This window comes from Podarcis tiliguerta (genome assembly GCF_965153285.1).
Source record: "Podarcis tiliguerta genome assembly, chromosome: 14".
Taxonomy (NCBI): domain Eukaryota; kingdom Metazoa; phylum Chordata; class Lepidosauria; order Squamata; family Lacertidae; genus Podarcis; species Podarcis tiliguerta.
This window is the reverse complement of record NC_139547.1, coordinates 1,508,212-1,521,765: the sequence shown is the minus strand read 5'-3', so window position 1 is coordinate 1,521,765 and position 13,554 is coordinate 1,508,212. Positions and strand designations below refer to the sequence as shown.

The 13,554-nt window shown below is 47.4% G+C and overlaps 1 protein-coding gene across 1 annotated transcript in view; it reads left to right on the top strand.

Annotated features, from left to right (window-relative positions):
• Positions 1–5,387: 5,387 nt before the first annotated feature.
• The window catches only part of THSD4 (thrombospondin type 1 domain containing 4), a 121,729-nt gene continuing 113,562 nt past the window's right edge, over positions 5,388–13,554 (top strand). Inside the window, exon 1 of the mRNA XM_083412791.1 lies at positions 5,388–5,723. Within this exon, the coding sequence (XP_083268917.1) occupies positions 5,652–5,723 (72 nt within the window). The 5' untranslated portion in view covers positions 5,388–5,651. The remainder of the gene's footprint in view (positions 5,724–13,554) is intronic.

Here is a 13,554-nt window from a genome sequence, read left to right as displayed (position 1 = left end):
TCCTCTGGGGTGTTAGCCACCCCTCCCAGTTTGGTGTCATCTGCAAATTTGATCAGGATGCCCTTGAGTCCATCATCCAAGTCGTTGATAAAGATGTTGAATAAGACCGGGCCCAAGACAGAACCCTGTGGCACCCCACTAGTCACTCTTCTCCAGGATGAAGAGGAACCATTGATGAGCACCCTTTGGGTCCGGTCAGTCAGCCAGTTACAAATCCACTGAGTGGTAGCATAGTCAAGACCGCATTTTACCAGCTTCTTTACAAGAATACCATGGGGCACCTTGTCAAATGCCTTGCTGAAATCAAGGTAGACTACATCCACTGCGTTCCCTTCATCTACCAGGCTTGTAATTCTGTCAAAAAATGAGATCAGGTTAGTCTGACATGACTTATTTTTCAGAAATCCATGCTGACTATTGGTGATCACAGCATTCCTTTCTAGGTGCTCACAGATTGTTTGCTTAATGATCTGCTCCAGAATCTTCCCTGGTATTGATGTCAGACTGACTGGGCGGTAATTATTTGGGTCCTCTCTTTTCCCCTTTTTGAAAATAGGGACAACATTTGCCCTCCTCCAGTCTGCCGGGACTTCGCCTGTTCTCCAGGAATTCTCAAAGATGATTGCCAGTGGTTCTGAGATCACATCTGCCAGTTCTTTTAATACTCTTGGATGCAGTTCATCTGGCCCTGGAGACTTGAATACATCTAAACTAGCCAAGTATTCTTGTACTATCTCCTTAGTTATTCTGGGCTGTGTTTTCTCTGCTGAATCATTTGCTCCAAATTCTTCAGGTCGGGCATTGTTTTCTTTATCGGAGAAGACTGAGGCAAAGAAGGCATTGAGGAGTTCAGCCCTTTCTGTGTCCCCTGTTTGCATTTCACCATCTTCTCCTCTGAGTGACCCCACTGTTTCTTTGTTCTTCCTTTTGCTACGAACATACCCATAAAAGCCTTTTTTGTTGCTTTTAACCTCTCTAGCAAGCCTGAGTTCATTCTGTGCTTTAGCTTTTCTGACTTTGTGTCTACACGTGCTGGCTATTTGTTTGAATTCCTCTTTGGTGGTTTCCCCCCTTTTCCATTTTTTGTACACATCCTTTTTTAATCTTAACTCAGTTAGAAGTTCTTTAGATAGCCACCCTGGCTTCTTTAGGCACCTTCCATGTTTCCGTCTCATTGGTATTGCCTGAAGTTGTGCTTTTACTATCTCCCTCTTAACAAACTCCCAGCCATCATGAACTCCCTTTCCTTTTAGTATTACTGTCCATGGGATCTCACCCAGCACTTCCCTAAGTTTTATGAAGTCGGCTTTCTTAAAGTCAAGAAATTGAGTCCTAGTATGCTTGGCTGCTCCTTTCCGCTGTATAGTAAACTTCAGAAGAGCATGATCACTTGCGCCTAATGATCCTTCCACTTCTACCCCATTAACCAGGTCATCAACATTGGTTAGGACCAGATCTAAAATGGCTGTTCCTCTTGTTGCTTCTCCCACTTTCTGGACAATGAAGTTGTCTGCAAGGCTAGTGAGGAATCTGTTTGACCTTATGCTCTTGGCTGAGTTTGACATCCAACAAATATCCGGGTAATTGAAGTCCCCCATTACTACTATCTCCCTTCCTTTTGCAGGCTTGGCCATCTGTTCCAGGAAGGCATCATCTATGTCCTCCGTTTGGCTTGGGGATCTATAGTAAACTCCCACAATGAGGTCACTGTTATTCTTCTCTCCCTTAATTTTGACCCAAATGCTCTCACTTTGGCTTTGAGGTTCTAAATCTTGGATCTCTTCACTGGTATACACATCCCTGACATATAACGCCACTCCTCCTCCTTTCTTGTCTGGTCTGTTTCTCTGAAATAGATTGTATCCCTCCATTTTTACATTCCAATCGTGGGACTTATCCCACCAGGTTTCAGTGATGCCTATTATGTCATATTTAGTTTGCTGTACCAAGAGCTCAAGCTCATCTTGTTTATTTCCCATGCTTTGTGCATTAGTGTACAGACATTGAAGACCATTAGTCATTCCCCCGTGTCTCTTATTTAAGGATTCTTTCCTCCCACCACTAGGTCTGCTTGCTGTTTGCTCCATTTGGTCTATGACATTTGGATGATCATCTTCATCAATTGATAGACTCCTACCTTCAGGAGCACTGTCTCCCTCCCCCACATTAGTCAGTTTAAAGCCCTCCTGATGAGGTTTCTGAGTTTTTTGGCAAAAACATTCCTCCCAACCGTTGTGAGGTGCAGCCCATCGCTTGCCAGAAGTCCATCTTCAAGAAACTGCAGTCCGTGATCTAAGAATCCAAACCGTTCCTGTTTACACCATTTGCGAAGCCAGCTGTTTACTTCCACTATTTTCCCCTCTCTCCCTGGGCCACGTCGTTCAACTGGGAGGACAGATGAGATGACGATTTGTGCATTTAATTGCTTCAATTTCCTGCCCAGAGCCTCGTAGTCTCTTTTGATCTTCTGGAGGCTATTGCTTGCAGTGTCATTGGTTCCCACATGAACCAAGAGGAAGGGGTATTTGTCAGTGGGTTTTATGATTCCTGGCAGTCGTTCAGTTACATCTTGGATCTTAGCCCCGGGGAGACAGCACACTTCCCGAGACATCTTGTCAGGCCCACAGATCACTGCTTCTGTTCCCCTCAGTAGGGAATCCCCTATCACCACTACACGCCTCCTCTTAGGTTTGGTCGGGGTTCTTCCGTGAGTGGTCCGTTCCAAGGTCGCCTGCACATTCTCTGAGGACTGACTTTGCTGTTCATCTTCATATACCTGATCGACTGTAATGAGGGAGAGATCCTCAAATGGAGTCTGCTCTTCGTCTTCCATGCTAGGGGAGAGGACCTCAAAGCGATTGTGTATTTCTAAACAATCAGAGCGAACCCTGGGCCTCCTACTTCTTTGAGTCACGTTTCTCCACATATCGGGCTCCTGTGTTGGTGAACTAGCCTCCTTCTCAGGGGAGTCCCCTGTCTCCTCCTTGGTGGAGACGGTGTGCTCTGTTGCTTCCAAGAAGAGCTCCAGCTCTCTAATTCTTTGGAGCGTAGCTACACGTTCCTCCAGTTGCTGGACTTTGTCTTTTAGGAGGGCAATCAACATGCAATTGCTGCATGTAAAGCTGCCTGCAACCTTTGGCAAGATGGCAAGCATTGCGCAGGAACTGCAGGCGACTGCAGCTGTTTCCTCCCCCTCCATCTTGAGAACGTGTCGTTGGGGGTGGCTACAGCGGTCCTGCATCATAAAAAGTGTGAAGACAGGACTAATAACTCCCCCCAAAAAACCTAGGTCTCCCCCAACAAACGTTTGAGACTAGCTCCCCTAAATCTAAAAGATGGATCAAACTGCGCGCGCCGCTAGGCGCGCGCCGCTGGCCTGCAAGGTCTGATAAGCTCCTCCCACAGCTAATCACCTGCCTCAACAGAAACCCTGCCCCCTCTGACCTTTGTACAGGGAGAGCAGCTAATCAGCCACAAAGAATCACCCACACAAGAAAACCCTTTGGCTCCTTCTTCAGCCGCTGGCCTGCAAGGTCTGATAAGCTCTTCCTGTCATTCTATCCAGTTCTGCAAAGTCCATCATTTTCATTCTCCATTCTTCCAGTGTTGGTAGTTCTTCTTGTTTCCATTTCTGGGCTAACAATATTCTCGCTGCTGTTACTGCCTACAAAAATAGTTTCCTATCTTTCTTGTTTATCTCATTTCTTACTATACCTAGCAGGAATGCTTCTGGCTTCTTAACAAATGTATATTTAAACATTTTTTTCAATTCATTGTATATCATTTCCCAGTAATTTTTTATTTTCTTACATTCCCACCACATATGGTAAAATGCACCTTCTTTATCTTTACATTTCCAACATTTGTTACATCCCTTGTACATCTTAGCTAATTTCACTGGTGTTAAGTACCATCGATAAGCCAATGCAATTCTGGGCTGCATCAATAGGAGTATAGCATCTAGATCAAGGGAAGTAATAGTGCCACTGTATTCTGCTCTGGTCAGACCTCAACTGGAGTACTGTGTCCAGTTCTGGGCATCACAATTCAAGAAGGACACTGACAAACTGGAACGTGTCCAGAGGAGGGCAACCAAAATGGTCAAAGGCCTGGAAACGATGCCTTATGAGGAATGGCTAAGGGAGCTGGGCATGTTTAGCCTGGAGAAGAGGAGGTTAAGGGGTGATATGATAGCCATGTTCAAATATATAAAAGGATGTCACATAGAGGAGGGAGAAAGGTTGTTTTCTGCTGCTCCAGAGAAGCGGACACGGAGCAATGGATCCAAACTACAAGCAAGAAGATTCCACCTAAACATTAGGAAGAACTTCCTGACAGTAAGAGCTGTTCGACAGTGGAATTTGCTGCCAAGGAGTGTGGTGGAGTCTCCTTCTTTGGAGGTCTTTAAGCAGAGGCTTGACAACCATATGTCAGGAGTGCTCTGATGGTGTTTCCTGCTTGGCAGGGGGTTGGACTCGATGGCCCTTGTGGTCTCTTCCAACTCTATGATTCTATGGGAGCTGGGCACTTGGGGTTGGTGGCCCCATCAGATGCTGAGATCCCCACAACTTATAGGTGCTGACATTGACCCTACTGGCTTTCTTAGCCCCTGTGTAGAGTATGTGCTAATGTTACCAACAAGCAACTGGGAATATGGGGCTTATGGGGCTGTTGCAGAACTGCTCCCCAGCCTTGGTCAGTGGCTGGCTTGGGCCAGTTCAAGAAGGGAGTGGATGTGGTAGGCCTCAGCCTGTTCCCCACCCTGCCCAAGTTCATTACTGCCAAGTTCCAATTCCACTCCTGTCTTTTTATTATATTTATTATGGAGTTGGCAGTTGGGACAAGTGGAAGCTGGGCAGGATATTGCACAGGAGCTGCTAACTGATGACTCTCCTAAGCTGTCTGCTTGAGATGCATAAACGTTGACGCAGGTATATATCTTGCAGCATTTAGTATTACTGTAGAGAAATGTTAGGTTTTCAGGGTATTTGTAAACTGGGGTTTTCTGCATTTCCTCCCAATAAGTTATACTTGATTATTTCCTAGAAATGTTGGGGAGGGGAGATAGCAAGGAATTGGAGCAGTGGCAGCTGCTTGAAAAGCTTTCACTGTTTAATTGTCCAGAGGCACCTTCAGCCTCCAATCCTCCAGTCATGCCTGCCTAACTTAATAAGGCACTGGTGAGATTCCTTTTGCAGGGGTGGGGGAGTTACTGTAGCTTCTTAAAAGTTTTATAAATCGGAGCAGATGCCAGACTTGTTGTTGCCCATTTCCTGGTGCCTCCCCTTCTTAATACTAAGTGTGTGTGTGTTTGCGCGCACACACACGCACGCACGCACGCACACACACTCACTCACTCACACACCCACAACCCAACCCCTTTCCTTAGCTCACTGCCGCTATGAGCCCCCTCCCCAAGCAGAGAGAAGTCATTACATGAAAAGATCAGCTTACCACTTGTCTTCAGAGCAGAGTGGCTGAGCTCAGAAGCTCCCGGTAGTGAGCAGAGTGAGTGAGGCAGCAGAGAGAGACATGCACTGAGCAACAGCGCAGGACCAGGATAAACTTTGGAGAGACCAGTCCATCTGTTAGCTGTTAGTGCTTGATGAAAAGGGATCCCAACCCTGTGAGACTTGTCAGGTTCGGTTATCATGTTTTCCAGCTACCTGCTATTGACATTGCTTCACTTTCAAGCTGTGAGGCTAGCGAGACCTGAAGAAGAGGTAAGCTGAGTGTAACACTTTGTTAGAAATCATCTCTGTTCTCAGGGTCCTTCTTCTGTCCCACCTTGTCCCGTCAAAAAGACAGCAGGTTGCTTTGCATGGTGGCTGTGCTACATGCCATCAGTGCAAAGGAAGGGACAGGGCCAGCTGCCAAAAAGTTAGTTCACCTTGCTTTGTTTGAGGAAGAGGTGTGTTGTGTTTTCTGCTTTGCAGAACAGTAGGAATAACTTTAAATGCTGGACAGTTTGCAACACTCTGTGAAAGTTGTGCACTTAAAGGGTTCTGTAGGAAGAAGTGTGTGTGATGGAAGTTGCTGATGACTACTTTTTGTTAGCTTGTTTTGGGGAAATACCCCAACCCTTCTAGTTATGAGCATGTCCTTGCCACATGTTTTGAGAAGTCTTGGATTCACTAGCAAAGGAATTGTGAAAGCTGCCTGTGTTTTGGAATGCATGTTTGTGGTTTTATATAGAATGTGTTTGGTTACATTCATATTGAAATGAATATCTGAAGTTGGATTCTTGTTACTTTTGATAGTTACTGTTACTGTTGTTGATTGTTACGGTTTCTTATGGAAGTTGTAATCCCTACATACCTGGAAGTAAGTTCTCTTGTACTCAGCAGGACTTACTTTTGAGTAGACATGCTGTGATTTATTTAATTTAAGACAACATGATTTGAAATCATTGGGGCGTCCTTCTTTGTGTTTAATATCCAAGCTTTCCATGTCAAATGTTCTCGTACTTAAATGAAAAATCTCAGAGATCTAGTACATGGATTTGGAAAACCACACGCCACAAAAAATGGTTCGATTATTCTAAGTACTACCATGAAAATGCTGGTTGTAGTTGTCCAATTAAAGTACACATTTATGTCTGCTTATAATGACCAGTGGACAGAAGTCGTCTTGTGTGCAGAAAAACTAGTGAAAAAGTGTCAGTCTTGGGAGGAACAGAGACTCTGTTTTCAAGCTCTGCCTTTTGTTAGTCTTGTCAGACATTTCCAGCAGCTTTATAGGCTCCTCTCAGCTACTTTCACTGCTGCTGGAGTGAGCTGAGCTTACATCTGTGCCTCCGGCAGCTGGCTTGAGGCTGAAGATCACTTTCACTCCTAGCCATATACTGTGTGCCTGTGGAGGAGATGCAGGATGAATCAGTCCAGCAATTTCTGAAACCAGAGCTTTATTTGGAAGTCCTTCTGGGTTGGCAATTGCCTTGGCTGATGTACCAGTAATTAAATATAAATGCATAGGTCGCCTGGGAGCAGAGTCTGAACTAATTTCGAGTACATAGAAGTTCATGATGCCAGGAGGTTACCCATTGCCCCAGGATTGCTCTTAAAGAGCTTTAAACTTATTGCACTGGTTTTTTTCTTACTGAATTTGTAGATGGACTTGGAACAAAGGAAGCTGCCTGATGCTGAATCAAGTGGCTCTCTTGTCTACCTCATTATAGTCCACATTGATCAAAAGTGGCTCTCCAGGATTTCACATGGGGTCTCTCTCAGAAATACTGAGGAATGAATCTGGAACCTTCTGCATGCAAAGCAGATGCTCTACCACTGAGCTGTGGATTTATCCCACAAGAGCACTATGTGATTTATACCGTAACAGCCATGGGTGAAAAACAGTGAAATATGACTGACATAAGAACATGGGAAGCAGCCTTTATCAGTGTCAGGTCATTGATCCAGGTGCCTCATTATTGCATACACTGACTGCAGCATCTTTCCAGGGTTCCAGGGTGTGTGTGTCTTTCTCAGCCCTCACCCTGGAGATACCGGGGGTTTTGCATGAGAAGCATGTGCTCTATGACTTAGCTGGAGCCCCCCCCCCCGACTTACCTTGCCCTGGCTAGAGAGAGACTGTGGCTGCTCATATGGAAAGTATTTCTGTCACCGCAGAGCACACATGTGGTCTTGAGAAAACCATATAAAGCTCAAATCCAGAACGGCAGAGCAGAGTTGGGCTGCCAGTTCCCCTTATTATCCGTTAAAGCGAGGGCTGTGCTCTTACCTGGAAATGAATTGCCAGAGGAGGAGGTGCAGCATGGAATGTTTTCACACTGGAAACCGGCTGCCACATGCTTTAGACTTTCCCCAGTCCATTTAGCTCTCTGGCCCCAGAGCAGGCAGAATGTGAAAACAGGCTCTGCTTTATTGTCTCTGAAATAGGGGCGGGGGCGGGAGAGGGGAGCAGAATCTGCTTTGCTTTAAAAAAGAAAAGAAAGTAAACATACCTATGATAAAAGTCGCAGAAGAGCTAAGGCATTGCTTGAATGGAAGGCGAGAGTGCATTTTGTGAACATTTGTGTCTCCCATCCTACCCACAAAACATGCCTCTCCTGTTGGGGATTCAATTTATTGATTTTATTTATTTAGAGCGTTTCTATCCCGCTCTTCGGCCCAAAGGGATCTCAGAGCAGCTTTCATACAACCAACTATAGCAAGACAGTCCCTGCCTGCAGGCTTACAGTCCAATAAAACACCCCCCCCCCAACACACAAGGGGAAAGGGACAGGCAGAGAAGAGGGAGGGGGACACCTCAGTTCTTCTTATAATGAGCAGCTGGCACAGTTCAGAAATAGGTGATGCCTGATGCAGCTGGTCTTTCAGCAAAGCTGGTGGCGTGAACCCTTCTTGCCATATCTCCCACTGAGGCACTCCGATGAAATGGCTGCCTCCAGGGGACAGGGGAGGAAGAGGAGGCCTGAGGGAGCTGTCCCTTCACAGCAGAGCAGATATTGTTGGTACCCTTTAGTGAATGGATGTGGAAATGAGAACATAAGAAGAGCCTGCTGGATCAAACCTATCTAGTCCAGCATCCTGTTCTCACAGTGGCCAACCATGACTATATCTGCTATAGCATAACTATCATGGCTCATAAGCATCAGTAGCCACCTCCTCCTCCTCCTCCTTGAATTTGCCCAATCCTCTTTTAAAGCCATCCAAGTCACCTCTGCCCTAGGTTAGCAGTCTTTGCAAGTTGTGTGTGTGCCTGAGGGGTGATGAGGACAAGAGGGAGCACATCCTCGTTGTCGAGGCCACCCAGCCAATCTGCACTCGGTGAAACTGGATCTTTCACACCAACCCAGTCAGCCAGTCACACACAACTAGCCAGCTGGAGCAGAGTTAGGGGAAAAATCTCGGTGCCTGGTGGCAGCAGGCTGTGGAGCTGCCACAACATGGAAAGACACCCACCAGCAATGTGCAGGGATCACTTAAGACTCTGCACTTAATGCTCTTAATGGTCACAGAGGGGCAGGGATTTAAGTGCTAATGTGTTTAACTTTGTTTACTTCAAATATGATTATGCCCTCCTCTTTAATTGGTTTCAAAATGGGGCAAACGATCCCTGCTGCATTTGGGGCCCTGCTGCTCATTTTGCTGAGTGCAGCTCTGGACCTCTGCCCCAAAGTCCTTTCCTGGTGGTGCCACCTGAGCATTTAGCTCTCACCTGTGGCTCCTAGGAGCTGTCATCATGTGACAGCAGCCACACCCCAGGAAATGGCTTCCACTGACCAGCTACAGTAGGTGAGGTGAGGGTAGGGTGGCTGATGGGTCTCAAACCCTTAGTGAGTTACGGTCTTCCCCTGCTTGCAAAGACAGGCTCCAGCGGATGGAGCAGGTAAGACCAAGAATGGGTCAGACAGTCAAGAAGGCCGTTTCTGCCCGTGCTGTGGAGGGAAGTGAGGGGAAGATGGGGCTCGTCAACCTGGGAAGGTAGCCCATCTAGAAGAAGGAAAACCCTGGTTCTAAACCTCTGCTGCTTTGCAGGCATGGGTGCCAACTTGAAAAAATATTGGGGAGGGGGGCAGGTAACCTCTGCTCCACATAATCAGTCACAAGATTCAGTGCATCATCTGAATAGCAATGCCCGTCAACTTTGGGGTGCTTGTGGGATATCTGTGGGAGAAGAAAAAGCTACACAAATTGAGAGTGTATGCAAAACACATCAAAATATGTACATACACACAAACCAGAGCCAGCAGAAAACATAAATAAAAAGTAAATAAAAACTTCACTTCACAGAGTTAAAAAAAATCACTGCAATTTCCTGAGAAAACATCACAGAAACATCCCTGTTGGGGCAGGGAATTCCACAGCCTTGGTGTCAAACTTGAGAAGTCCTGGTTCTTTTGTCATTGCTAGCTGGGCTCCTGAAGACAGCCGGATGTGGAGCAAGGCATCTGCTGATGCATGCAGTGTGTAGGCAAGTCCACACGGGATGGTGGTCCTTCAATTCACCTTATCCCAAACTCTTCACTCTGAGTGATGTTGTCACATAGTCAGATCTGATTGGCTAGAGGGCGCTGTCAGGTGATCGTGCCAATGGCACTTAAGCAGCAGCAAAAGAGAACAATGGTTGTGAACAGGTGTGAAAAATGTGCAAAGCAGAAGGTGAGGAAGTTGTTGGCTTTGATCTCCAGATCTTCTCAGTGCCAAATTTACAAGATAAATCAAATGCCATAAAAACTTGTGAAATCTCAATAACTGTGAAATATCTACCGTATTTTTCGCCCTATAGGACGCACCGGCCCATAGGACGCACCTAGTTTTTTGGGGGGGAAATCAAGGGAATTTTTTTTATCTCCCCCCAGGTTTGTGCAGCCATCCCCAAGCTAGAAGAGGGAGACGGAGCGCTCCATCTCCCTCTTCTGCCTTCAGGGACAGCCTCTCTAGCCTCCGTGGGGCAGCGGCTTGCCCCGCTGTCCTCCAAGCTTGTGGGGCTGGCGATGGGTCCGCCAGCCTCCCGATCAGGTCCGGGAATAGCGGGGTGGCAGTGCTCTGCCTCCCCGCTATCCACCAAGCTTGTGGGGCTGGCGATGGGGAGAAGCAAGCTTGCTTCTCCCGCCCGCCAGCCTCCAGATCAGGTCCGGGAATAGCGGGGTGGTGGTGCTCCACCTCCCCGCTATCCCCCAAGCTTGTGGGGCTGGGGGGGGGGGAAGAAGCAAGCTTGCTTCTCTCTCCCCCCCCCCGCCAGCCTCCAGACCAGGTCGGGGAATAGCAGGGTGGCAGCGCTGCGCCTCCCTGCTGTCCCCCGAGCTTGTGAGCTGCAGGCTGCTGCCCTCAAGCCTTGCAAGCCTGCGGGACCTTCCGCTGGGCTTGCAAGGCTTGCGGATAGCTTCCTGAAGCTTGGAGAGCAAGAGGGGCCGGTGCGCACCGACCCCTCTCGCTCTCCAGGCTTCAGCGAAAGCCTGCATTCACCCCATAGGATGCACACACATTTCCCCTTCATTTTTGGAGGGGAAAAAGTGTGTCCTATAGGGCGAAAAATATGGTACTTGCATGTTATGATGTCCTAAAATAGAGCAATGTTTAAGGCTGTGGTGTGTGGGTTTTTTTACTGTTGTTATTAGTATTTCCTATTAAGTCAACATCATACAAGTTGCATTAGTTACATATGTTCTGTGGCAGTACTTTACTGTATATTTTTAGAAATATCATCCCTAACACACCTTCAAGACAGCTCACTTTAGATCAAATGAAATTTCCCTCCTTTCCTAGAGTCTTATAATATTAAAAGGAAGGCTGGGGCGTTTCAGGTGCTGAGGTGCCCAGGTACGCAGGCAAATGATTTCCCCAGAATCTGAAACAGTTGTCTATCCCTGTGCACAAATGACACCTTGAAATTTTGTACCAACCCCCAGGAATTTAAAATATTTTCCCCAAGCCCTGCTGAAAGCAAGGCACATTTTTGCAAAAATGCCAAAATAATTGACCAACTCTTTCCCCCATCGTGGAAACGATATGCATCTTATTCAAACAGCTCTTTAAAAAGATGGTGTTTGTGATTTTCCCCTCTATCAACCTGGAAATGCTTTTTTTTGCCATGGGACGTAATGAGACACACAAATGGCTTTCAAGCCTCACAATACATGTTAATTAGATGTTCTTGTGAAACTCTGGCCTACCATTTCTATTAAAAAACCTCAACCCCCCCCCTCCTCAGCACGTTGGCTATAGAATGATTTTGGCTCATTCCTATGTGGAGCACTCTTTTGGCAAGTTGTTCTTCTGAGTGTGCGCAGCTCCGCCTGGGAGAGACAAGTGTGCCAGTGGAATTATTCTGCATCTCCACCAGGAAGCCATCAGGAAATGGACCTGGCTCATTATTTGCTGAGTAACTGTGTGACCTTTTGGCTCTTAGCATCAGGACACCCACCCTTCCTTTCGGGTTCTCTGCTGTAGCTGGATTACGGGCTATGCTTCCTGGCAGAGGCAGTGCATTGTGCCAAAGATTGGGGAGGGGGGCAGAGGCGCATTGTGCGTGTGACGTCGGGAGGATGCGTGGCATCGGGAAGCTGCTTTGCCCAGTACCATGTAGCTTCAATGGTAATGGCTTCTCTCTAGCGCTCAGGAGGAGCCTGCCTCTGATTCTGCACTGCACTCAGCTCAGCAGTTTGGCCTCCTCTGCCCCAATAATATTGGGGGGGGGGTTGGAGCCCCCTGCTAATATTGAAGGGGCTGACAACACTTCCACCCCCTAGAATTGGTGTGGCTGTTTCCTGGGTTGTGGGACAATGCTCTTTTGAATCACTGATTTCAACAGTGATTGCATGCTGTGGTGGTTAGAGACTCGAACCTGGGAGTCTGGGGTTCTAGCCTCCACTCAGCCATGAAGCTCCCTGGGCCAGTCACCATTTCTTAGCCTAACCTACCTCACAGGGTTGTTGTGGGGATTAAATGAAGAGGGGGGAGAACCATGTGTGACACCTTGGAAAAGGAGGTGGGATATAAACGCAACAAACAAACAAACAAATGCAGAATTTGTTTCTTTGCCTGGGTTAAAGACAGGAGGCCTAGGATACACAAAGTGCAGATTCCCAAGGAAGGTCAGTCTATGGTGAGGTTGTGAGCTCAACTTCAGGCCTAGCCTAAATCCAGGCACATTTTTTATCTTGACCATGAGCTCTGTTCAAACAGAAGCACAAACTGGAAGAGTTAACTCTTCGAAATGTGTGGGATGGATTGTTGCTGGCCCAGCAACCTTTGCCACCCCTGCCTTCCCCAGATCCGGGCCCATGAAGGCCAGTGGCAATGCAGCCTCTCTGTGGGAGGGCCCCTCTTCCGCAGAGAGTCTTGGTGAAAAGGGGCCGTTCTGTCAGGTGTTGCCACGGCTCTCCCTGGCTTTGGCTTTCATCTATGTCTTTGGTTTACCTGAAGGTGAATCCGGATCAAGATCTCTTGCCCCGTGTGGCGCATGCTGCCTAAGGCGGGTCACCCCACACCTTCTCACTGGTGCGCTGGCCATGCTAGGGCGGGAAGCGGGCCTCAGGGTTGCAGGACACACCACAAGGCATGCCTTTCTAGCCCCTTTCTGTCCTTCAGGATTTGTCACCAGAGGCAGCTGGCTCATACTGCCTCATGGTAGAGCTGGCCCTGAACCACAGTAATTTTGGAGAGGACGAAACTCACCCAGCCCAGAGCCCTTTGGCTGAGCAAGGCTGCCTAGAGATATAGTGTTGCTCTGACAGAGCGTTCTGGGGGCCCTGTTTGTCCAACTCCTTTGCTAATGCCCTTCTGTCACAGCCAAAACTCAGAGGTTAAGGATGATCCATGTATTTCCTTCAACATCTCTCCTTTCTCTTCCCAAATCACTGATTGGTGTGTATAGGGGAAATAAATTGCTGTAATTAAAGGTTAGACCTGTCTGTCAAAATGAAAGATGACCTCCTGTCTCTCCACCATCTCCCTTCGCCTCGCTGCCTTCTTCCCCCTTGAACCCTGAGTGTTTGTTCAGTCAGTCTGGTTCTGGTTCTCAGAGAAATAAAGAGAAAGGTGAGGATGTTGGTCGTGCATTTAGCTTTATGGAAAAACTGAGCTAGTTAGA